At 51.7% G+C, this 21,804-nt stretch overlaps 1 protein-coding gene across 1 annotated transcript in view; it reads right to left on the bottom strand.

The window, feature by feature from the left end:
- TTC7A (tetratricopeptide repeat domain 7A) overlaps window positions 1-21,804 on the bottom strand; it is a 135,611-nt gene that overhangs the window by 76,366 nt on the left and 37,441 nt on the right. Inside the window, 4 exon segments of the mRNA XM_063618049.1 lie at window positions 3,945-4,008; window positions 4,630-4,787; window positions 5,609-5,687; window positions 20,560-20,675. Of these exon segments, the coding sequence (XP_063474119.1) occupies window positions 3,945-4,008; window positions 4,630-4,787; window positions 5,609-5,687; window positions 20,560-20,675 (417 nt within the window).

The following is a 21,804-nucleotide window of genomic DNA, read 5'->3' on the forward strand; positions in this document are numbered from 1 at the left end:
TAGATGAATGGATTAATAAGTGGATGAATGGATGGTGGGTAGGAGGATGGGTGGATGGAGAAATGATGGGAGGGTAGATGGCCAGAAGGATAAATGGTAAAGTGGGTGGATGATGGATATATGAATGAATCAATGATAAGTACGTGGATTTTTAAATGCCATTTTGGCCCCAAAGACTCAAAACTAGGTCCAAAACACAAATCATCTTCAACCAGTTATATCTTATATCACCCTTGCATTCCTGTGAAAGCATTAGTAAGGTTTCTATTTACCTCTTGAAAGACAAGGTCTCCCTCATTCATTCTGATTGCACATAGTCAGCTTGTAATAAAAACCATATCCAAGGCAGCAGCCCCACACCACACAGCCACTCCTCTGAGTTCCAAACCACAAAACAAGGAAGCCTGCAAACACCGTTTCCTGCAGCAGCTGCTCTGGATGTCCTGGAGGTGGAAGCAATGATGATAATGCCTCCTGGGTTGGCTCTGCGGAAAAAGCCTTCACTGCAGCATAATGCATTCTGCAGGTATTAGGAGAACCTAAGTAGCAGCCAAGGCCACCAACTGCTGTTCTAGAGGTTTCTCCCCAAGCCCATCATTTGCAGCCAAACCCAGCCAACATCAAAGTGGGATGAGGAAAACCCTGCAGGTACATGGAGCCTTGGGGTTCAGCTGAGAGGTATCAGGGCAGGAGCTTAGGAGACTGGTAGAGTGGAGCCCATACCCTAGTCCTCTCACTGATCAAGAATGAGATTGGAGGGAAGGAGAATTTAAAACAAAGGCAGGAGAAAAGACAGGTCTGGCCACTCGGAGAAACCATTCCCAGCCACATAGGCCAGATCCAGCAGCCGGGCGAAAGGTCACTGCAGATGAAACACTAAAGCTAAGTTCATTGCCAATACTCTCCCCCAAATCCCTCAAGTTTCTGAATGTCTAACAGGCTGGGTGTGCGTAAGGGGAAACAAACCAGCCAGCCCCACAAAACGTGCCTCCTCCCAGCCTCAGTGCAAACAGCGTCTGGGCAGTGCCTCTGTTTCCTATGCCACAGGGAATCTCCCAGGACACGGCCTGGCCAGCCAACCCAGACTCACCCACCCCCTAACCCCTAGTCTCTGAGGCAGGCTGCCAGCCACACTGTCTTACAAAAGGGGAAGAACTGCTTAGAGGAGATTGCATACTCAGGAAAACCCACCTGGCTCCAAGCATGGGCCATGTTTCTGTAAAAGGCCATTCTCCGCTTGGAGGGTTTGGGGGTAGGTAGACAGCCTTAACTGAAAGGCATCTGAACTCTGTCCTGAGGACTCAGATCAAGCAGAGGCTACAGAAAATGACTTGGGAAGACAGAGCCCAGCCTCACTCCTACCAGGCGAAAAATGATGACCATCCTCACCCTGATAGGCTTGTACCTTTTACAAAGCCCTCTGATCCCCAAGTCACCTCCTTGACCTTTTACACTTAAGACCAAGGATTAGAGCAGTGGGCAAGGGAAGTACCAGGATGGAAGCCCAGGAGCCCTGCATCCTGGGGCTTGGAAACTGCTGAGGGAGAAGGACATGTTCGAGTCATGGCTTCAAGGCTTATTAGTATACGACCTTGACCAACAGCCATACCTGTCCTGGACCTCACTTTTGTCATCTGTAAGACGGGAACATATAGTATTAGACTGAAATGTATGAAACTGTTGTTTTTGTAGGTCATAAACAATTGAAAATTGGCAATTTCATATGACTGAACATAATGCTCACCTAATCAGCTTGGAACCTCCCTGGCTGAGAAAGGACCTAACAGATGACCCTGTTTTCAGCCTTTCACCACCTACCTGTAAATTGCACTGGAAGCCTCAGTATACAAAAGCTACAAAATAACCAGTGTTTAGGCCGGGCGCAGTGGCTCATGCCTGTAATCCCAGCACTTTGGGAGGCTGAGGCAGGTGGATCACCTGAGGTCAAGAGTTCGAGACCAGCCTGGTCAACATGGTGAAACCCCGTCTGTACTAAAAATACAAAAATCAGCCAGGTGTGGTGGCGCGCACCTGTAATCCAAGCTACTTGGGAGGCTAAGACACAAGAATCACTTGAACCTGGGAGGCAGAGGTTGCAGTGAGCCAGGATCACACCATTGCACTCCAGCCTGAACGATGAGGGAGACTCTGTCTCAAAAAAAAAAAAAAAAACAAAAACACAACAAAAAAACCCCTGTGTTTCCAGACAGGTGATTCCAGTGCAGTCTCACTGAAAGGTGAACATGGTGAAATGGCGGAGACGGGATGGGAATACTGGTCTGCATCTGGGGTTCCATATTTCAAAACTAGGATTCAGTCTGTGGTCAAAGTAAGGGCCCATTTTTAAAAAGTAAAAAGCACACTGTTCTCCCACGAAAATCAGATGTGGCACATGGTCCCTCTATCTCCACAGCTGCTAACCAGCGAGATGGCCCCTCCCATGGGCAACCACTTACCCACCTCACAGGCAAACATTTTAGGGCAACACCCTGGACAGCTGGCACTCCCATCCAAATATCCACACCCTACACAGAAACTCTCAGATCTAACACGTACCAGCCCCAGCTGAGGCAGGATGCAATCCCTCTGCCCCACAGGCCAGCGCCTGCTCCTATTTGCTGGGAGGCCTGAGGCACCAGAGGCAATCTGACTACCAACGCTATCTAAGCAAGCCCTGGCATCACATGGTCCCAGGCATCCAAGGGAACATTCATTTCTGGCTGTTCAGGGATCTAGCTCATGGGATCTTGGTTTCTTAACCTCCGCATCCATACACTGCTCTCAGATGCATTGTTTTTTAAAAAACCCATTTCTCAACCTGGTGGTTCCCAGCTCACCAGCTCTGATGGGCCCCTTGGTTGGAGGACTTGGACCTGACCATGTAGATGACTCCTGTGTGCTTGGCTTCTGCTGCTCCTGCCCCACTCTTCCTGTGCCCCCTTTGGACCAGTCCAGTCCATCCTTCATCTTACCACCTCCTCAACCACACAGCCACAGTGCACTCTCCTTTGCTGAGCATCCAAAGTGCTTAGCCCTGGGCAAACATTCCTTGGTACCATGGCCACCATATGTGTGCATGCACGACTGTGTGTGTGCATCCATGTGCATGTGTTTGCCTCATCTTCCTGCCCAGGACATGAGCAATGGGTCCTGTAGAAAAGTCTAAACAGCAACTTCATGTGTGCTTTGTCTAGCACAATTTGTCTTCTCCTCTGTGTTCTTTTCCCATAGCATTCACGCGTGGACATCCCGCATATTGTAGTTTTTGATTAATTTACTGCCTGCTTCCCTTTACTAGAATGTAAGCTCCATGAGGGAAAGGACTTTTCTCCATTTTGTTTGCTGCGGCATCTCTGGTGTCTCCAGCAGGGTCTGGCACAAAGTAGATGCTCAATAAATAGCTGTTGTGTGAATAAATGAACTCCTTCCATAGGCACGCTTACCTTTGTGAGTACTGTTATATTACAGGGGAGAAAATGGAGGCTCAGAGAAAATAAGTGATGTGCCCCAGCCCTCAGCTAACATGCAGAACTGGAACCTGATTCCACGCTTTCTGACTCCAAAGTGCTCATTCCTTCCATTCCCTACCTGCCATGTTCTCATATCTGTCACAGCACCCAGCACACAGCTATGTAACATTTTACTGTGGCCTTGTTGATGATCATCTTTTTAATCCCAAAAGAGGTGGGTGGGGCCTTAGGCACTCAGTCTCTACTTATTTGGGGGCAGAATGCAGGCCTCCAAATGAAGTCTTCTACAGCCAATTCCAAACCTAATGAGCAAGACTTGCCGTATGGGGGCCCACGGCCAAGAAGCATCTACTTTAGGAGTATCCCTGGGAGACAGAGTTTGGCTAGGTCACGGGTGGCCTGTACCTGGGCCCCACAGCCCTTCCCCACAGGGTCAGAGGGCCAGAGGCCCCTGAAGGAGGTCCTGGAGCTTACCATGGACTCGCTGATGAGGAGGAGCAGGAGGGCTTCCTCGATGTTGTCCTTGGGGCAGTAGAGGCTGAAAGACACAAATGACAGGCCTAGCTAGAGCACACGCCTCACCAGACAGCACCACTGACCCACCATGCCAGCCTTCTGCCCCAGAGTCAGCACCAGCCCAGTAAGGTGACCTCTTCCTGCATAATTCATGGGCACCGGATACCATATGCCCCAGAGTTATGGATCTGAAAGGCTGCGGTGGGTGGTGGCTGCTGGGCTAGAATAGTACGGATGCTCCCAGGGAGGAAACATTCCTCCCAGCACCAGCACTGCAGGGAATGGCTGGGGCAAGGAGCAGGGAGGAGCCAGAACTACTCTCTGCTGGTTGGCTACAGACCACACCTTCGATGAACAGCACAAGCGAGAGAGAGGTGTATCAGACAAGACTACTGGGAAGACAGGTAACCTCCAAATGATTTCTTTGGTCTCCGAGTGCCTTATAGGATTATCTCCACTACCTGGACCCCAACACCTGCCTTCTCTAGTTGATCTGGCTCCTGCTGAGACTGAGGAGGCTGCCTGGCAGTGTGCTAAGTGGAGACTGGAGGAGAGCATGGGGCGAAGAGGAAGCCACCAGTGGGGACAGAACCCTGTGTGAGACGTGAGACTGGCAAGGTGCAGCAGGGCAGGCAGAACTTACTTGTCTCCTTCATAGAGGTGAGGTTTCCGCAGCGCCTGCGTGGCGAAAGAATTCTCCTCCTTGCCCATGAACTCGGGCAGAGGGTGGGACAGGGGGCTCCAGTAGCACTCCTCACTCAGGGAGTGCAGCAGGACCCCCGCCAGGTGCTTGGCCGCCATCTGGCAGAGAGGGGAGCACTCAGACCCAGGCACAGTTGTCAGCTCTACCCCAGCATGACCTAGAATGCCCTCTGCCCATCACCCAGCTAAATCTGCCCCCCTTGCAATGTGCGGCCCTTTGGGTAGACCCCCCAACCCCACTCCCAAGGAGCCCCCTCGCTCCTTCAGTCCCTCCAACACTGGGGCTCCCATCCCTCTGCTGGCCTCAAACGGCTCCTAACTCATCTTTTCTCTCCTCTCCTAGACAAGAAGAGCATTTCCTTCCTCTCGTGACCTCTTGGAGCCCAGCCCCACTCTGAGTATTCAGCAGGCCCTTGCAGTATTGGGAAAAGCATAATGCCACAGGCATGGGCAGCTCTGTCTCTCAGGTGCCTTTCTGATATTTGACTGAGAATTATAGCTTGAGAAGCAGCTGTGGCTCTGGTTTGGACGAACTAAGGCCTAGGAGGGCAGACCTGTGTTGGGGCAGGCAAGCAGGGTCAATGTTATTTATTAGGATCATAAACAAATCCCTAAAAGTTCGCATAGTACCTTGCTAGTGGTGGTAGCAAGTTTGTCAACACAGTTTTCCCAGGGAAGGGCTGGTAGTAGATCTGAAATCTGATTTAACATGAGGGACTATCTGCAATGCTGCGGGGAGAAGGAGGCTGCACCTCCCTGGCTGCGTGGGAAAGGATGCTGAGATTGATTACCAACCTCTGCCACGAGCAGACAGGAGACCTACTGCCACCCCTGCTTCAAAGGCTCCCTGCAAGGACTTCTGTTGTCTCCCACCAAAACTGACTCCTGAATAAGCCAGCACTGCCAGCACCCCATATTACCACTTTGAAGTTCTGAGTTGCTTTGGTCTCCACAGTCCGCAGCACCTCCCGGAGCTCTCTCATGCCCTTCACGATGTTCCTGGTGGGAGGATGGCAGAAGTAGAGTTGTTACCAGCCTAGCTCGCAAAGAAGGATGCTCTCAGCACACCAGCAGACTCTAGGAGGAGCTGCCTGCTGGAGTTTTATTTGAACACATTCGATAACTGGAGTGAAAAGTTAGAGTTGTAACACCAGGACTTTGGAGGCCCAGGACATCAACAAAAAGGAGGGAGGATCCCTTTTCCCCTAGTCCCTTCCCCTCTTTCCCCCCAGCAACTTGGGCTTCCAGTTTACCACCAAAGGGGTACCAAGATTGAGTATCTCAAACAAGGTCTGACCTTGGCCTAAGAGCCTTGGGCTGGTGTCAGACTTTCTGACCTCAGTCAGCCTCAAATTCTACAGCTTCACTTGCTGTATCCGGTCAATGCTAGATTCCATCCTCCCCTCTCTGTCCCTAGTACCATGGCCCCAGGCTGGCCTGCCTCACCTTGGGCCTTGATGACCACACCCGCCAGTCTCACCACTTCCAGTCAGCCTTCTGTGCCTTGAAATAGTTCTCAAGCTTTTAAAAGCGTGAGCCATAGTGACAAACACATCTCACATTGCAACCCAGTATCCACACACACTTTCCTGACATAAAACCGAAGTTTCTCGACACAATACCCATCTCTCCTATGTGCAATCAACACTGAGGTTTTCCATTTTCCTTTTCCCTCTACCCCTGTTTTGTAACATGCTGGCTGCAGCCTACTAAACAGATCTTGCATTCCCACTAACAGGCTGTGGCCCACAATGTGAAAAACTGCTCCCACTGCGCCTTGGGGGTCTAGTGGATGCAGCAAGGTCACCTGGATCCTCTCAAGTCCAGCCCTATAGTGGCCCCAGGGCTCACAGAATCCAGTCTAGGCCCTCAGCGTAGCTTCCTGAGGCTGTGGGGCCTGCCCCTCACCTTTCTCCCACCTCAGCCCCCAGCACTCGAGCAAGTCCTTTCTGAATGACCGCAATCCCCTATATCAAGTCTCGGCACTGGCTTCTTCCACTGCCTTACATGGCCTTTCCCCACTTCATTCTTCAAAAGCGAGTTCCAATGTCACCTCCTCCATGAAGCCTCCCCAGAACCCTCCCTATGCTGCCCTGCCTGTTAATTCCTCTTCTGAAGCAAGTAAAACCTCTCGAGGTTATTTTCTACCTGCAGGTCTGACCCTCGCACACTGTGGCCACCTGAGGGCCAGGCGCATCGCTCCCAGGTTTCTAAAGCTCCGCCCAGCAGCTCCTGCCACGTAGCACATGCTCGGGAAAGTGTAAGGGCTGCCCTCTCATTCGCTCAGGGGGTTCCCCGGATCACACCACACAACGGAGAGCAGAGGTTGCTGGGCTGGCGAATTCAGAAAAATTAAGATCACAGAGGGTGAAGAGCCAAAGCTGGCAGCCAAGAAAGTTACATAAGCCCGTTCTTCAATTTCATGCACAAAACAGGCTCCTGGGGGCTTTGGGGCCTGGGAGCCATGAAAGGACACATTTGCAGATCAAGTCCCTTGCCTTCTGGAAAGTTCTGGCCTCAGGACACGCAAGCAAGACGGACCCTTGTCTTCAGAGTTGAGAATGGAGACTCCTGGGGTAGGATCAGAGTTACGATGACCTTCCCTAGCCTGCCAAGTGCTCTGAAGACCTGGGAGTGGCAAGCAGGACAGGGAACCTCAGCCCCCTTAGAGACCATCAAGTCTGGGTGAGGTCCATAAAATGAAGACTTCACTTAGCTCAGTGTCTCCCAGACTTCTGTAGACTGCATACCTCATTTACCATGTTTACCACTAGCTGCCTATCACCAATGTTATTATTCATGTCATACTTTTCCTTATATCTTCCTTCTTCTTTTAAGGTGAGTAAATAACTCACCTTCCCTTAGTAATAACAGAAGTATTTTTTAAGTTAGTGTGCACATCACTTAAAACCACATTGTGCGTCACTAGAAATACGCATCCCACACTCTAAGAAATGATAATTTATTTTATTTATTTGCAGAGATGAGGTCTTGCTATGTTGTCCAGCCTGGTCTCAAACTCCTGGACTAAAGTGATCCTCCCACTTCAGCCTCTCAAAGTGCTGGGATTACAGGCGTGAGACACCACCACGCCTGGCCAGAAATGATAATTCAGACAAGAGGGCCTCAAAATGTGGTACTTGGACTAGCAGCATCCGTATGCCAGGGACTTGTTAGAAATGCAAATTCTGAGACCCCCACCCAGACCTGCTGAATTAAGAACTCTGGGGTGGGCCAGGTGTGGTGGCTCATGCCTATAATCCCAGCACTTTGGGAGGCCGAGGCTGGCAGATCACTTGAGGTCACTAGTTCAAGACCAGCCTGGCCAACATGGTAAAACCCCATCTCTACTAAAACTACAAAAATTAGCTGGGCTGTGGTGGCACCCGTGCCTGTAGTCCCAGCTATTCGGGAAGCTGAGGCAGGAGAATTGCTTGAGCCTGGGAGGCTGAGGTTGCGGTGAGCTGAGATTGCACTACTGCACTCTAACCTGGGCAACAGAGCAAGACCCTATCTCAAAACCAACCAACCAACCTCTGGGGTGGGGCCCAGCAATCTGGGCTTTATCAGATCGCCAGGGGGGTTCTGATGGACGCTCAAGTCGAGAACAACTGGTTTAGGGGATGCCCTGGGGTCTTCTAGTTCTCCTAGTCCAAGAAGTCAGGCTTCAGAAGGGACAATCTGACACAGTAACCCCAGCTTTGCAGCCAGTCCCTACGTCTGTAATCTTGGGAAAGTGAGGCAGCCTCCCTAAGTCCTAGTCTCTTTTCATTTCCTCATAGTGCTGTTAGGCAGATGACATACATGAGGCCCCAAGCACACTCAGGCATGTGGCAGAGGTTCATTAAATATTCTCTTCCTTTCTCCTTCTAATTTGGGTCTTGAAGATCATATGACTTATGTTTTGACTTATGTTAAAGTTTGGAAGTTTGGGAGCTAATGAGTAGGGGAGAGGACACAAGTGCCTGCAGGGACCCTTCAGCTTTGTGACCACCTTCCTCCTACCAGCCCTCTGCCACATAGAGGACAGAACAGGATTCCTGGTAGATAAGCCAGGCCCAAGGACAGGGCCAGGCCCCCCACAAGAAGCTCCTTCGGTTCCACTGAGGCCTCTGTCTCAGGAAATAACCCAGAGCTGGAGAGCAGGCCATAGGCCAGGCCAGCTAAAGGGACAGCCCAGCACCAGCCACCACCAGAAGACAGGAAAAAGACAGACTGCAGCAAACCGAGTAAAAGGACAGACCTCATGAGCTCCCGGAACAGAAAAGAACTGGCTGATTTTGGGACATCAGTCTAGGACAACCCTGGCAGCTGGGCCCAACAGCAGCAGGCTGAAGAGGGCTGGACCCTGGGGCTGCCTAGGGCCCTGTGGCCCAGAGCGGGCCGGCAGGTCCTGGGACCTGCTACCAAGAGGCCAAAGCCAAGAATGACTGTGGCCCCTTCTTTCCACTCCACCGCAAGGACTATCCTCTCTCTGCATTGCTGAATGAGCTCAGCCTTTAGCTTTTACATCATCAATGCTCTTGGACCAGCAGACTGGCATTACCTGGAAGCTTGGGAGAAATGCAGACTCCCCTCCAAAACACACGCACATACATGCACACACACACACACACATGCACACACACACACACACGCACGCACTCAAGGCATCAGCACTGCATCTTATGCATCTTAAGATTCTGTATCTAAAAGTTGTGTCTTTTTACTACTTTCAAATCTATAAGGGATTCTGGCATATAAGCTCCCAGGAATTCTTTAGCAAACCAAATAATCACCCTCAGGCATGTTTTGGGTAAACCCCAATTTTTATTGAATGCCCTTCAAGAAAAAAAAAAAAAAAATACAGAGGTTCCAGTGGCCAGGGCTGTACAGGGAGAGATCTGGGGTCCCAGCTAACACTGACCTGGGAATGCCCCTCTGCCTCAGCTTACCCCTCTGAGAAATGAGAAGGCCCACAGGGCTTCTCCAGGGCTCTGCAGATGGCCATGAGCCTAAGCAATCCAGTCCCAGCTCTGAAGCTGCCAGTGCCAGGTGGAGCTGGGGCTTTTCCGAGCCATTGCTGGCTGCCCTGCCAGAGGCCAGCTTGAAAGATCTCTTTGTTCTTGTCTCTCATGCTGACCTTTCTGAGCAAAGCTGCCCACTTTTAACAATATCCAAACAGGGCCTCAAACAAACCCTGGCCCAGAAACAGCCTGCGTGGGGAGAAGCCAGGAAGCCATTTATTCCAAGTCAAGTAAAGCCTGGTTGGCCAGGAAGAGAAAGAGAGATGTGGGTGTGATGATGGGTCAAGGACACAGCTCATCTTAGGGGAGCCTCTAGGTGGGATGTGCAAGGGGCTGGCAAGCTCCCCAGTCCCCTAGGTGGCAGCGGGCAGTGCTGCACGTTTCACAGAGCCCTTCCTTTACCTTACTCAGTCCGTGCAGCTTCTAATGAGGTTGGTGAGGGAGGCAGGCTTCATTATCCCAGTACCAGCACAATGTGTGCTGCATAGAAGGTGCCCAAGAAATGATCACTGAATAAATAAATCCCTATGTTCCAACAGGGAAAAGAGCCTGGAAGATGCCTGCCTTTCCAGGCTGTCACTTACCCAAAGGGAGAGGCAGGCTTACGGCAGGCACAAAAGGGTTCAGATTTTCCTCTCTTCTCACCCTGAGACCCCTGGGAAAGACAACACCTGTCTCTTGACCCAGCATGGTTACATTTTCTTTTCCTGGCCATGTGAACTCCAGAAATCCTGGGACTCAATTTGCTAAGTCTTTACAAAGTGCCAGCTGCCTACCAAGTGCCTAGTCATCAGCTCTGTTCACAATAGAGATTAGCCAAGTATTTTGCATACAGTAAGTGTTAAAAAAATTTGGGGAAGACCGGGTTTGAGCTCAAACAGAGAATGAGAAACTACATGGAACTGATACCTGAATGGAACCTAAACAGATACTAGTGCATACGGCCCTGGCCAGATGTCCCCATTCCAGGGCCAGTACCGCTAACTGTGTATGAAAGGTTACCAGTCAAAGACCCAGAAGAGCATAGCCAGTTGGCAGATCCCAACAGCAGAATGGGTGAATCAGGGGACAAGGTCAGGTGAAGTTCAAATGGTCATCAAACTGTTCACCCCTGTCGCAGACCCAAATCCTCTGTTTCAAACAGAGAATTCCTCTTCACTCCCAGCCCCAGAATAGGGCTGTGACATTTCCCTCCTGTGGCACTGAGGATGTCGTTCAGGTGCTGGGCTCTTTCCTTTCTAGTGAGGCGGGGGATGGGGGATGGGGGTGGGGAAGGTTGAGGAGGTGGTGCTAAGAGTAGACAAAGGCTGTGCATTCAGAGGCTGGAATGGGCCTCAGAGATCACCCTGTGCCCCAAAGCATGACACAGAGCACCGGGAGGCTCTCAGAACGAGCTTCACTGTTGGGTGACTATGGCCCTGGAACCCCAGATTTGTGAGAACAGTCTGACTCCTGTTCTCCCCTAGCCCTGCAGATACCAGGTGGCTGCTGGAACAAGGCAGAATTACTGATGGAACCCCTCATGGGGGTCACACCAAACAGCAGGCTGGGCTTTCTAAGGTGCCTTTGCTGCCTCTCCAACTTGGCATCCAGCTGGAAAGGTGGAGCAAACACACACACACACACACACACACACACACACACACACACACACACACACACGGAAAGGGACAGTGCTTTCACTGGCCTGAACAACCTGCCAAAGCCCTGGGGAACTCCCTTAGAAAACACATCCACTCCCTTCTCTATTGTTTGATTTTGGTGCAGTGAGCACATGTTGCTTTACTAATTAAAAAAAAATTAAAAGAACAAGCACAAAACCTGCAGCTCACCTGGTTCAATGTGCATGGCCCAAGCTCACTCTGGGCCCAGAGCAAAAAATAGGTGCTGCCAGGTCTAGGCGGAAGGAAGGGAAAAACCAACTCAGAGAGAAATGGGCTCTTGCCCACTCTGGGTAAAGGAGCAGAGTCGGCTCACATTCTTGTTCTTGGGAGATGCCCAGGCACTCATCCTAGTGCAGTTAGAGCCACTGACAGGGACAATCAGCTTCCCTGGCACTGCACGGTCCCTCTCCCCTTTCAGGCCCCCACTGCTTCACCCCTGGAGCTGTTTCATGCAAAAGAGAACCAAGCTCATTTCTGGAGCCTCCCCTATAGTCTGGACCCTGGGCCCAGCAGTCATTGCCCGCCTCCCCAAAAAACATGTCAGAAAGGTGCCCCCTCCTGGCAACCAGGTGGCCGAACTGCCTGGGGCGAGGCTCCAACCAGAGTCCACGGCTGCCCTCTAGTGGCGGTGAGGGGAAGAGACACCCTCCACCCCCACCCACCGCTGGCTCCTTTGAACTGGAGCCTCCCAATTCCTGACGGTCCTTTCAGGCCTGTGCCTTCAGTTCTAGCTCAATTAGGAACCCTGTCATCAGCCACAGAGCAAGGGGCAAGAACCATCTGGGGAATCAGCTGCTGAATCAATAGGGCAAGGCTCCTGGAGGAAATTAACATCCCTCAGACATCCTGATGAGGAACTGGGCAGCAGTCTCAGGCTTAGCCAGAGATGGGGAGGACCAGGCTTTCCTGAAGTTCCAAGGAAAGCGTCTGGGGTCCAGCAATCGCCACCCACCGTACACAGTGGACAACAGCACACTCTTTAAATTAGGTCAAGTCCTCAATGGCAGGGACAAGCTGGACTCTGGGGGCGGGCACTGCCTGTGGCCATCTGGCCCCACCCTGTTCTCAGCAGGGTCTCCTTAGTCTCGCTGGCAGCTGGGTCCAGCCAGGCCCATGTGGGAATGAGCTCAGGCAGGAAGCAGGCTCCACCATCCCTCCCTCTCCCTGGGACCCTGAGGAACTGCAGCACCTCTGCTCCACTCTTGGCTCCTTGGAGTGAACTGCTCCTCAGACACCTTCAGGGTCCACCCCACCCCAGACAGCACCCCCACCTCTCTGCCTCTTTCCCCCCCAGCACAGAACACTGCCTGACCGTCTCCACCACAGGCTCCCCTCTGGGATGGTCACTCCACGAAGGGAGGAGACCTCCTCCTGGCCACAGCTCGAACCTTGCAGTGAGGGCAGGGCGTCTGGCCCATAGCAGGCACTCGGAGGCAACCCGGGACAGGAACTGAGGGCCTTTCTCTGGGCTTCATCACCTAAACCTGACTCCCCTCACGGGGTAGTAAGCTCCCTGAACACCGAGAAGGGTTTCTCCCTGCTTCCCAAACAACCCAAGAGGCCAGGAGGGCAGGATGGAATGTAACCAGCAGAAAATGCTGCCTGACTCCCGCAGCCCTTTAACAGAGCATTCAGAGCTGCCCGAATGCAAATGAGCTGACGTCAGTATCTGACAGGTATTCTGCTTCTAGCACCTTAAGCTAAGACAGTGGTTCTCAACTGGGGGCAACTGTGCCCCCACCCAGGACATGTGCCAATGTCTGGAGCCATTTCCGGGTGTCACACTTGGCCAGGGCGAGTGGGGGAATGGTGCTCCTGGCATCTAGTGGGTGGAAGCCAGAGATGTTGCTAAAACCTACAATGTATAGGAGAGCCCCATGATGAAGTTACCTGGCTCAAAAACCAACAGTGCTGAGGCTGAGAAACCCTGGGCTAAGGTATCTTTATATTATTTTTTAACTTCCTAACAACAAATGCATTAAAAAAAAATACTGGCCCGGCGCGGTGGCTCACGCCTGTAATCCTGGCACTTTGGGAGGCCGAGGTGGGCGGATCACCTGAGGTCAGGAGTTCGAGACCAGCCTGACCAACATGGAGAAACCCCGTCTCTACTAAAAATACAAAATTAGCCGGGCATGGAGGCGCATGCCTGTAATCCCAGCTACTCGGGAGGCTGAGGCAGGAGAATCACTTGAACCTAGGAGGCAGAGGTTGCGGTGAGCCCAGATCACGCCATTGCACTCCAGCCTGGGCGACAAGAGTGAAAACTCCGTCTCAAAAAAAAAAAATACTGAAACTGACGATTCACCTACAAGGATATCACTGTGACCAAGGGACAATGTGGTATTACACAGGCTCACTGATGTAGACATGCCATGGGCAGGCGGTGTGCTGGGCGTGGTGCCATGGGCTGGACAGACCCAGCTTCGGCACCAGGCTCATGGGGTCCACACCTGTGAGCTCTGACTTTGGGCAAGTTACTTAACCTCTCCTTTCTTCAGTAAAATGGGGATTGTATTAGTTCTTGCTTCATAGGATTATACAGAAAGGCATTTGCATTCTGCCTGGCATGAAGTAAGTATTAAGTATTCAACAAATATTAGCCACAATTATGAGGAAAAGTGCACAGAAATTATTTACAGTCCAGCCACACAGGCTGCAACTCCAGCTCCTCTGGGCTGGATGGGCCACAGGAAACAGACAGAGGGGCTGAGTAACGGCCACGTGTCCTGGGACTGCTACTTACAGGCCAAGACTTTCAAGACTTTCAAATGTTTGTGCTGTTTCCTTGAAAAGAAATGATGACTCAATTTCTACCCCTCTTCAGGGTGGTGAGGTTGGGGCAGGGTGGAGCCAGGATCCTGGCTGTAAGGACCAAAACGTGTGCCTCAGGAAGAAAGAAGAGGAAGGGAGGGGGTGGAGCTGCAGGAACAGAAAGTGACTGAAAGCACTTGGGCTTTCTGGGGGGTGATGGTCAGTCAACACCTCCACCCACTGCTGTATTGCATACCCACTGACCCACAACCCTCATGCGTGGCCTCAGCACAGAGTGCAGACAGGGGGAAGCAGGCTCTAGGGAGGGTGGGACCGCCTGCAAGGAGACATTCTTTGAGAATGGTGATTCAGGGTCCCAGAGGGGTGGGAGTCAGCGCACTGTGGATCAGCTCTATGCTCCCAGCCGTCACCAGGCCCTGGCTTCTCCCACACACCCACGGGCTGCACAGGCTGTCCTTCCATGCCCCAAAATTTGAAAATGGCATGAGTTTCCAGGCCGCTCAGGCCCGAAGCTGGAATCCCAGTGGGTGAGCTCGGGCAAGTGACTCAACCTTTCCAAGCCTCCCTCACTAGTGAATGGGATCACCTGGCCTTCCCACAGCACTGTACACCAAGCACATGGTCCAGCCAGGCCCCCATCAGAAGCATGACTGCTGCTGGTCTCTCTCCCTCTTTCCCTCCTGACTGTCCTTGATGTTCACATTAAAGTCATACCTGCAGAAAATTCAGTTGTGGGGAAGGGGAGCAGGCAGCCCCTAGAGGTGGCTGTGGGGGGCCTCTCAATGGAGAGGAAGTTAACAGCTGTGAAAATACTCCAGGTGTTTTGCATTCCCTCCCTCTCACTGGACCCTCACACCCTCTGGGACATGGACCAACAGAGGCCCCCATCTTAGAGGGGAGAAAGCCAACTAGAGGGGGAGAGGGGGAACCTGTTCAGGGCCACAGAGCGGCCTCCAACCCCAAGGCCTCACCCTTACTTCCTCCAGATGGTGAGGGCACCCACCAAAGTTTTCATACCAGAAGCTGGGACACAGCACCTGCAGGGCGTGAGCATCCCCAGGGGCTCAGCTCAGTAACAGGATTCCTGCTGTGGGCAGTGTAGCCTATCAGATAAGACCGCCAGCTAAGAAAGTCAGCCGGGCCCTGTGCACAGAATCCTGGCTCTCCCACGGACAAGTCACTTTTGTTCCCCGTGCCTCGATTTCCCATCTGTGAAGCAGGGATGCTAACTATGGCGCTTCCCTCAGGGAATACTGGGAGGACTAACAGACATGCAAGTGCCTGGTGTGAATTTAGCACTTCCTAAGTGGCATGCATTATCCTAAGAAATATCCCTGAAATGGATGAATGAAGGAGACAGAATATTGAAATTAGAACTGTCCCCTCCCCACGAAATCCACTCCAGGAAGCTTTCATAGATAAGAACAGCCCCTCTGGCCTTCGTGCCTATGCAGGTCCTTGGGAGGGAGGGAGGACTCCTTAACCTCTGTAGTGCAGGGGTCAGCAAACTGTTTTCTCTAAAGGGCAAATAAAGACAGCAAATTTTACAGACTTTCCCATAAGGTCCCAAATGCAGCTATTCTAGTCTGTGGTGAGATTATATATAAATGAAGGGGCATGGCTGTGTTCTAACAGAAGTTTATTTACAAAAAAACTGGCGGCAGGCCACCCCTGCCTTATACGCACAACCGCCCCAGGTCCGCTCCAGGCTTCATAAGTCACTGAGGAGTTAGAGTGGTGACCCCTGCTCCTCCCAAATCTCTGCAGGCAGAGCTGAGGACGGCCTCTCTTCGGGTCCCCCAGACTCATCACTGGGAGCTCACAACTGGCAGAGGGAGACAAGGGGGCTCCAAGCAGCAGCCGTGGGGGAGTGGTGGTCTCCAGCTTCAACTGCTGGGCCATGAAAACAGGCACCAGAACTCCAGGCCACCGTTTCTCTGAAACCAAAGCTCAGCAACCGAAAAAGGATCAAAAAAGCAGGTGGTGGAGGTGGAGTGAGGCAGCTGTGCTTCTCAGTGCCCCTGGGCCGTCCTTAGCCTCATTTCTGGCACAGGTGGTCCAAGGAGCCCAGGACTCCATGGCGGGCCCTACCCTTGCGGGTGAACTGCCTCGGCTCTCCCAGCCTCCACATCCACATATTCCAAACAGTGACACCACCACCTCCCTGGCCTACCACTTGAGAAATTACAGAAAGAAAACAAAAGGTGGCTCATATTTGGGCCAGCAAGCCTGTCCAGCTGTGGACTACACAAAAATAATAAAACAAATGATAATACTGGCTTTGATTTTCCTTTTCTTTTCCTTTATTTCTATTTTTATTTATTTTTTTTGAGAGAGGGTCTTGCTCTGTTGGCCCAGGCTGGAGTGCAGTGGTGGGATCATGGCTCACTGCAGCCTCGATCTCCTGGGCTCAAGCAACCTTCCTACCTCAGCCTCCCGAGCAGCTAGGACCACAGGTGCACACCACAATGTCCAGCTAATTAAAAATATTTTTTTTTGTAGAGATGGTCTCACTATGTTTTCCAGGCTGGTCTCAAACTTGTGGACTCCAGCAATCCTCCTGCCTCAGCCCCCCAAAGCTGTGGAATTATAGGCATGAATTCTAGGCAGTTGTGATCTATCAGGCACCCTGGTGGATGGGTGGGTGGGTGTTCACATATAATTTGATCCCCACAACAACGCTATAAGAAGGCAGGCATGGTCCTTACCACCACCTTACAGGTAAGGAAAGCAGAGGTTCAGAGAGCTTAAGGGACTTGCCCATGCACACACAGGCTTGTCATAAGCGCTGGGATTCACTCCCAGGTGTGCTGACTCCACAGCTGTGGTTCTCACTCTCCTGTCTGCCAGGCATGAGGAGAGAAAGGGAGGCAGCCTGTTTCCCAGTAGAGGCCCTTCCAACCTATTCATTTTTTTTTTTTTTTTTTTTTGACAGAGGATCTCACTCTGCTGCTCAAGCTGTAGTGCAGTCGCACAATCACAGCTCACAGAAACCTCCGCCTCCCGGGCTCAGATGATCCTCCTACCTCAGCCTTCCAAGTAGCTGAGACTACAGGTGCATGCCACTAAGCCTGGCCAATTTTGTTTATTTTTTGTAGAGACAAAGTCCCCCTATGTTGCCCAGGCTGGCCTCAAACTCCTGGACTCAAGTGATCCTCCCACCTCAGCCTTCCAAAGTGCTGGGATTACAGATGTAAGCCACTGCTCCCAGCTCCTTCCACCCTATTCTTTCCATTTGGAAGACAGAGACTCGTGCGTGCCTGTCCCCACAACAGCAAGGGCAGGGTGAAGAGAAGGAAGAGGGCACAGGACTCCCCTGGGCCAAGGGTCCTGCTGGGGCAGGACTGCCTCCCCAAGGCCCAGGTCCACCTGCCTGCTGCAGTCATCATAGCCACTGCCTCCTGGAAGTGACCTCACCACAGCCTGTTCCACATTCTGGACAAAAAACTCCACCTCCTTCTCTTCCAGGCAGTTGAGAACTCAAGCTCAAGGTTATTGATAAGCAGCTCCATTGGGCAGGGATACCTGCTAGATGGAAAAGCTGCCTGGGCCAGAACCATGTGCTTTGGTCAGAATGCTCCCCTGGCAGTCCCAGAGCACCTGGAGACCCACTCCATCCAAGGGCACCACATCGAACAGTCAGCAGCTTCACGGGCCTTTGCCTCCTCCTGAAGATTCATGACCCACCTCAGGCTCCGGTTCTAGAGAGTCTCAGAGGTCTTCAATCCATTGTTTCCCAAACTTATTTGGCCACGGACCCTCTCCTGCAGATTCCTGCTGTCTTACAATCCTCAGCCTCATCCCACCCTTTCTGCCCCTCCCAGACTCCTCTCATTTCCCCTGCCCCCACCAAGGCCCAAATCAAGCCTGACCTGCCACAGTCCACTATGTGCCCAGCCCCACATAGCTCTGAGCCCACCTGCAGGAGTGGGTTTGGCCCACCTCCTCCTTGACCCCCACATCGAGCAACTTTGTAGGGAAGGGAGATAAGCAGGAAGGAAAGAGGCTCACAGCCAAGCCTGGGTGGAAAGAGCAAGCTACAAGCAGTGTGTCCTCTAGGATACTATTTTGTTGTGGTTGTTATAAAAAAAATACATTTGTGTATCTACATATAGAAAAACACGAAAGACATGTATGAAAATGTTTAAAGTAATTATTTAAAGTCGGCGGGGGGAGGGGGGGATCAGCAAATTTTTTGTCAAAGGCCAGAGAGGGGCCAAAGATTGAGCTGATCGCCAGTGGCCAATGATTTAATACATCATGCCTACATAATGGAGCAGCCATAAAAACCCAAAAGCATGGGCTTGGAGAGCTTCCAGGTTGCTGGACACGTGGCAGTGGTGCACCCAGAGAGGCCCTGGATGCTCCGCCTGCCTTCCACATACCTAGCCCTATGCGCCTCTTCCACCTGGCTAGGCTGTACCATTTTATGTGGTACTGTACACCAGTCATCTAGCAAGTAAACTGCTCTCCTGGGTTCCATGAGCTGCTCTGGCAACTTATGGATCTGAGAAGAGGTCGTGGGAACCTGATTTGTAGCCAATTTAGACAGAAGTTGTTGGTAACCTGGGGACCTGCTACTTGTGACTAGTGTCTGCCATGGAAGGCAGTCTTTCATGGGACTGAGCCTCTGTGCCCCTCCCAGACTCCTTCCATTTCCCCTGCCCCAGCCAGGGCCCAGATCAAGCCTGACGGTTAGCATCAGAGGTGAATTTAATTGTTGGAACCCAGCTGGTGTCAGAGAACTGGTTGTGAGTCGCAGAAAAAAACCCACATTTGGTCACAGAAATGACCTGTGTTGTATTGAGTATAAAGTAGGGCCAGGCACAGTGGCTCACGCCTGTAATCCCAGCACTTCAGAAGGCTGAGGTGGGAGGATCACTTGAGTCCAAGAGTTTGAGACCAGCCTGGGCAACAAAGTGCAACTCCCTCTCTACAAAAAATACAAAAAATTAGCCAGGTGTGATGGTGCATGCCTGTTGTCCCAGCTACTCAGGAGGCTGAGGTGGGAAGATCACCTGAGCACAGAAGGCGGGAGTTGCAGTGAGCCATGATCACACCATTGCACTCCAGCCTAGATGTCAGAGCAAGATCTGTCTTTAAAAAAAAAAAAAAAAAAAGAGAGGGTATAGGGTAGAAGAAAACAGTAAGTTTGCTTTACCCTACTAAACAAGTACCATATGCAACAATCATGTATTCAAAAGCATGTAATGAAAAGAATGAATAAAGTGAAATGTAACAAATAAATCACACTAAAAATGGCACACGGGCCTCAGAGAACTCCAGGCAGTCAGTGACAAGAAAGCTGTGTGACCCTGACCTTGGTTTCCTTGTGTGTGAGGAGGCGGTCACACCTACTGGGCCTGACCCATGGCCATGGGAGGCTGATGGGGCAGGGTGTGACCACGCACAGGGGACGGCTGCACTTGGCACCTATGGGTCCGCTCCTCTCGTCAGTGATGTCCTCCAGCCCCAGCCCATTGTGTCTGTGCAAGGTTGTAATGATGCAGAGGAACGGGCCCAAAGCCTCAGCTGCAGAGACAGGCAGGAAACCCCAGCTCCCACCTGGGAGTCCCCAGACTGGTGGAGATGTTGCCAGCACACAGGACCAGTTACGGAATAGCCTCAGAGCGACGCTTGCCGCCCATACGCACTCCTCATCTTGTAGCTTCTCCCTCCTCTGCCACCACCCAACACACCCCATGAAACAACCACTCCTGGCCTAACACCAGCCACCCCCTCGACTATTCAACAAGGCAAGTCTTGCTTCACCCAGGAGCAAAAGCCTTCGGAAGGCATTCCAGGCACTATGGTTCTTAGGTCTCAGATAGGCCAGTATTCCGAGGGACCTCAAGACAACCCACAGGAAAACAAGCATTTCTGCTGCCTCGTCAGCAGGGACAGCCACAGTCCCAGCGTGATGCCAGAACTTTACTTCTACCATACTTTCTCTTGTCCCTCACCACTCCTTAAAAGCCGGAATGAACAGGAATCTGCCTTCCCATTGGGTTTTTGGGGAACGTGAGGCTCAGAGGAACCAAATAACTTCATTCACACCACAGACGACAGAGGACAAAACCAGTCCCACTGGCCAGCTCACTGTCCTTTGCTATTTCAACATCACCTCCCAGGTGCCCTCCGCCCTCCCCTCTTGAAATGCCCACTCCTGTTTCTCTTCTTGGCAGTCTCTCCCGAGCACACACAGGCTTTATTGCTTCTGTGGCTTCCTGAAGCGTGGCCCTTCCCACTGAGAACGCCTCTGCACACTCCTGTCTGACAAGATGTGACACAAGCCAGTCCCCACTGATCCTCTTGGGAGAGCATGTGTGCACAGGCCAGAGAAGAGGGAGAGCAGCCTTAAGGCCACGTCAAAAGCCTCAGCCCAGGGGAATCGTTCTCCCACTCACTCAACTACTGGTGACCTACCCCTTCTTCAGGTTTTTCACATAGGCGCTCTGGAGGGCGGCTTCCAGGAAATAGGTGAGCTCATAGTCAACCAGGTGACAGCCTTTCAGATGCCTCGACGTGCTGTTATTTGTGGTCTGGGAAGGGGAACAGAGAGAGAGCCATTGTCTCAAAGTTCTGAGGCAGAGGGTCACTCAGCAAGAGGAGGTGGCCTCATCACCATCCCAGTTCCAGCTGTTCAGGGCACATTGTTGCAATTCTCAGACCAGGCTCGATCTAACTCGCTTTAACTCAAAATATGTCTAAAGCATTCTCTCCCCATTCAACTGTTAGATGCCCACAAGCCCTGTGTCTTTTTTTTTTTTTTTTTTTTTTTTTTTCAGAAACAGGGTCTTACTATGTTGCCCAGGCTTATCTCAAACTCCTGGGCTTAAGCAATCCTCCCACCTCAGCCTCCCAAAGTGGTGGGATTACAGGCATGAACCACCGCACTAAGCCCCTAACATTCATTCAACAATCACAGAGCTTTAAATTCATTAGCTCATTTAGTCCTTAGAGCAGCTCTATTAGGTAGGAACTGTCATCATTTCCATTTCACAGGTGAGAACAGAGAGGGTCTCTTCCTGCCCCAAGGCCACCAAGGTTGCAAGTGGTGGCAGAGCCAGGCAGTCAGGTTCCCCTCTCCACTCTTACCCTCTACTGCAGGAGGACTTCCCTGTCTGTCCGGAGCCATGCTGAGCACTCACTCTTCAACCAGACAGCACTCACTGCCTGAGCACATGGTAGAGAGACCGCTTCACGCAGCACTGCTTCCCTGTTCTGCGTATGCAAACCTCAGCTCCCACCAGACTTCACTCCCACAGGACGGGAGCTGTGTCTCCTGAGTCTCACTACTGTCCACGCCCCACCTCCAGTTAAGGAAAGAGAAGGGGAAATGAAACTCTTACAAAATCGCCACCCAAGCCCAAATCTTATTTATACCTCACAACGGTCCTACAGGGCTGGTTTTGTTTGCATTTTATAGATGAGGAAACTGAGGCTCAGAAAATGTCTAAGGTCAAAAGTATCAATTACAGACGTGGTGGCTCACGTTTATAATCCCAGCACTTTGGGAGGCCGAGGCAAGAGAACTGCTTGAGGCTGGGAGTTCCAGACCAGCCTGGGCAAAAGAGTGAGACTCTGTCCCAATCAATCCATCAATAATAATTTAGTGCCTAAGGTCACAAAGCTGGTGTCAGTCTGGACCTCAAACTCAAGCCTAGCCAG

The sequence above is a fragment of the Symphalangus syndactylus genome, chromosome 14 (assembly GCF_028878055.3).
Source record: "Symphalangus syndactylus isolate Jambi chromosome 14, NHGRI_mSymSyn1-v2.1_pri, whole genome shotgun sequence".
NCBI lineage: Eukaryota > Metazoa > Chordata > Mammalia > Primates > Hylobatidae > Symphalangus > Symphalangus syndactylus.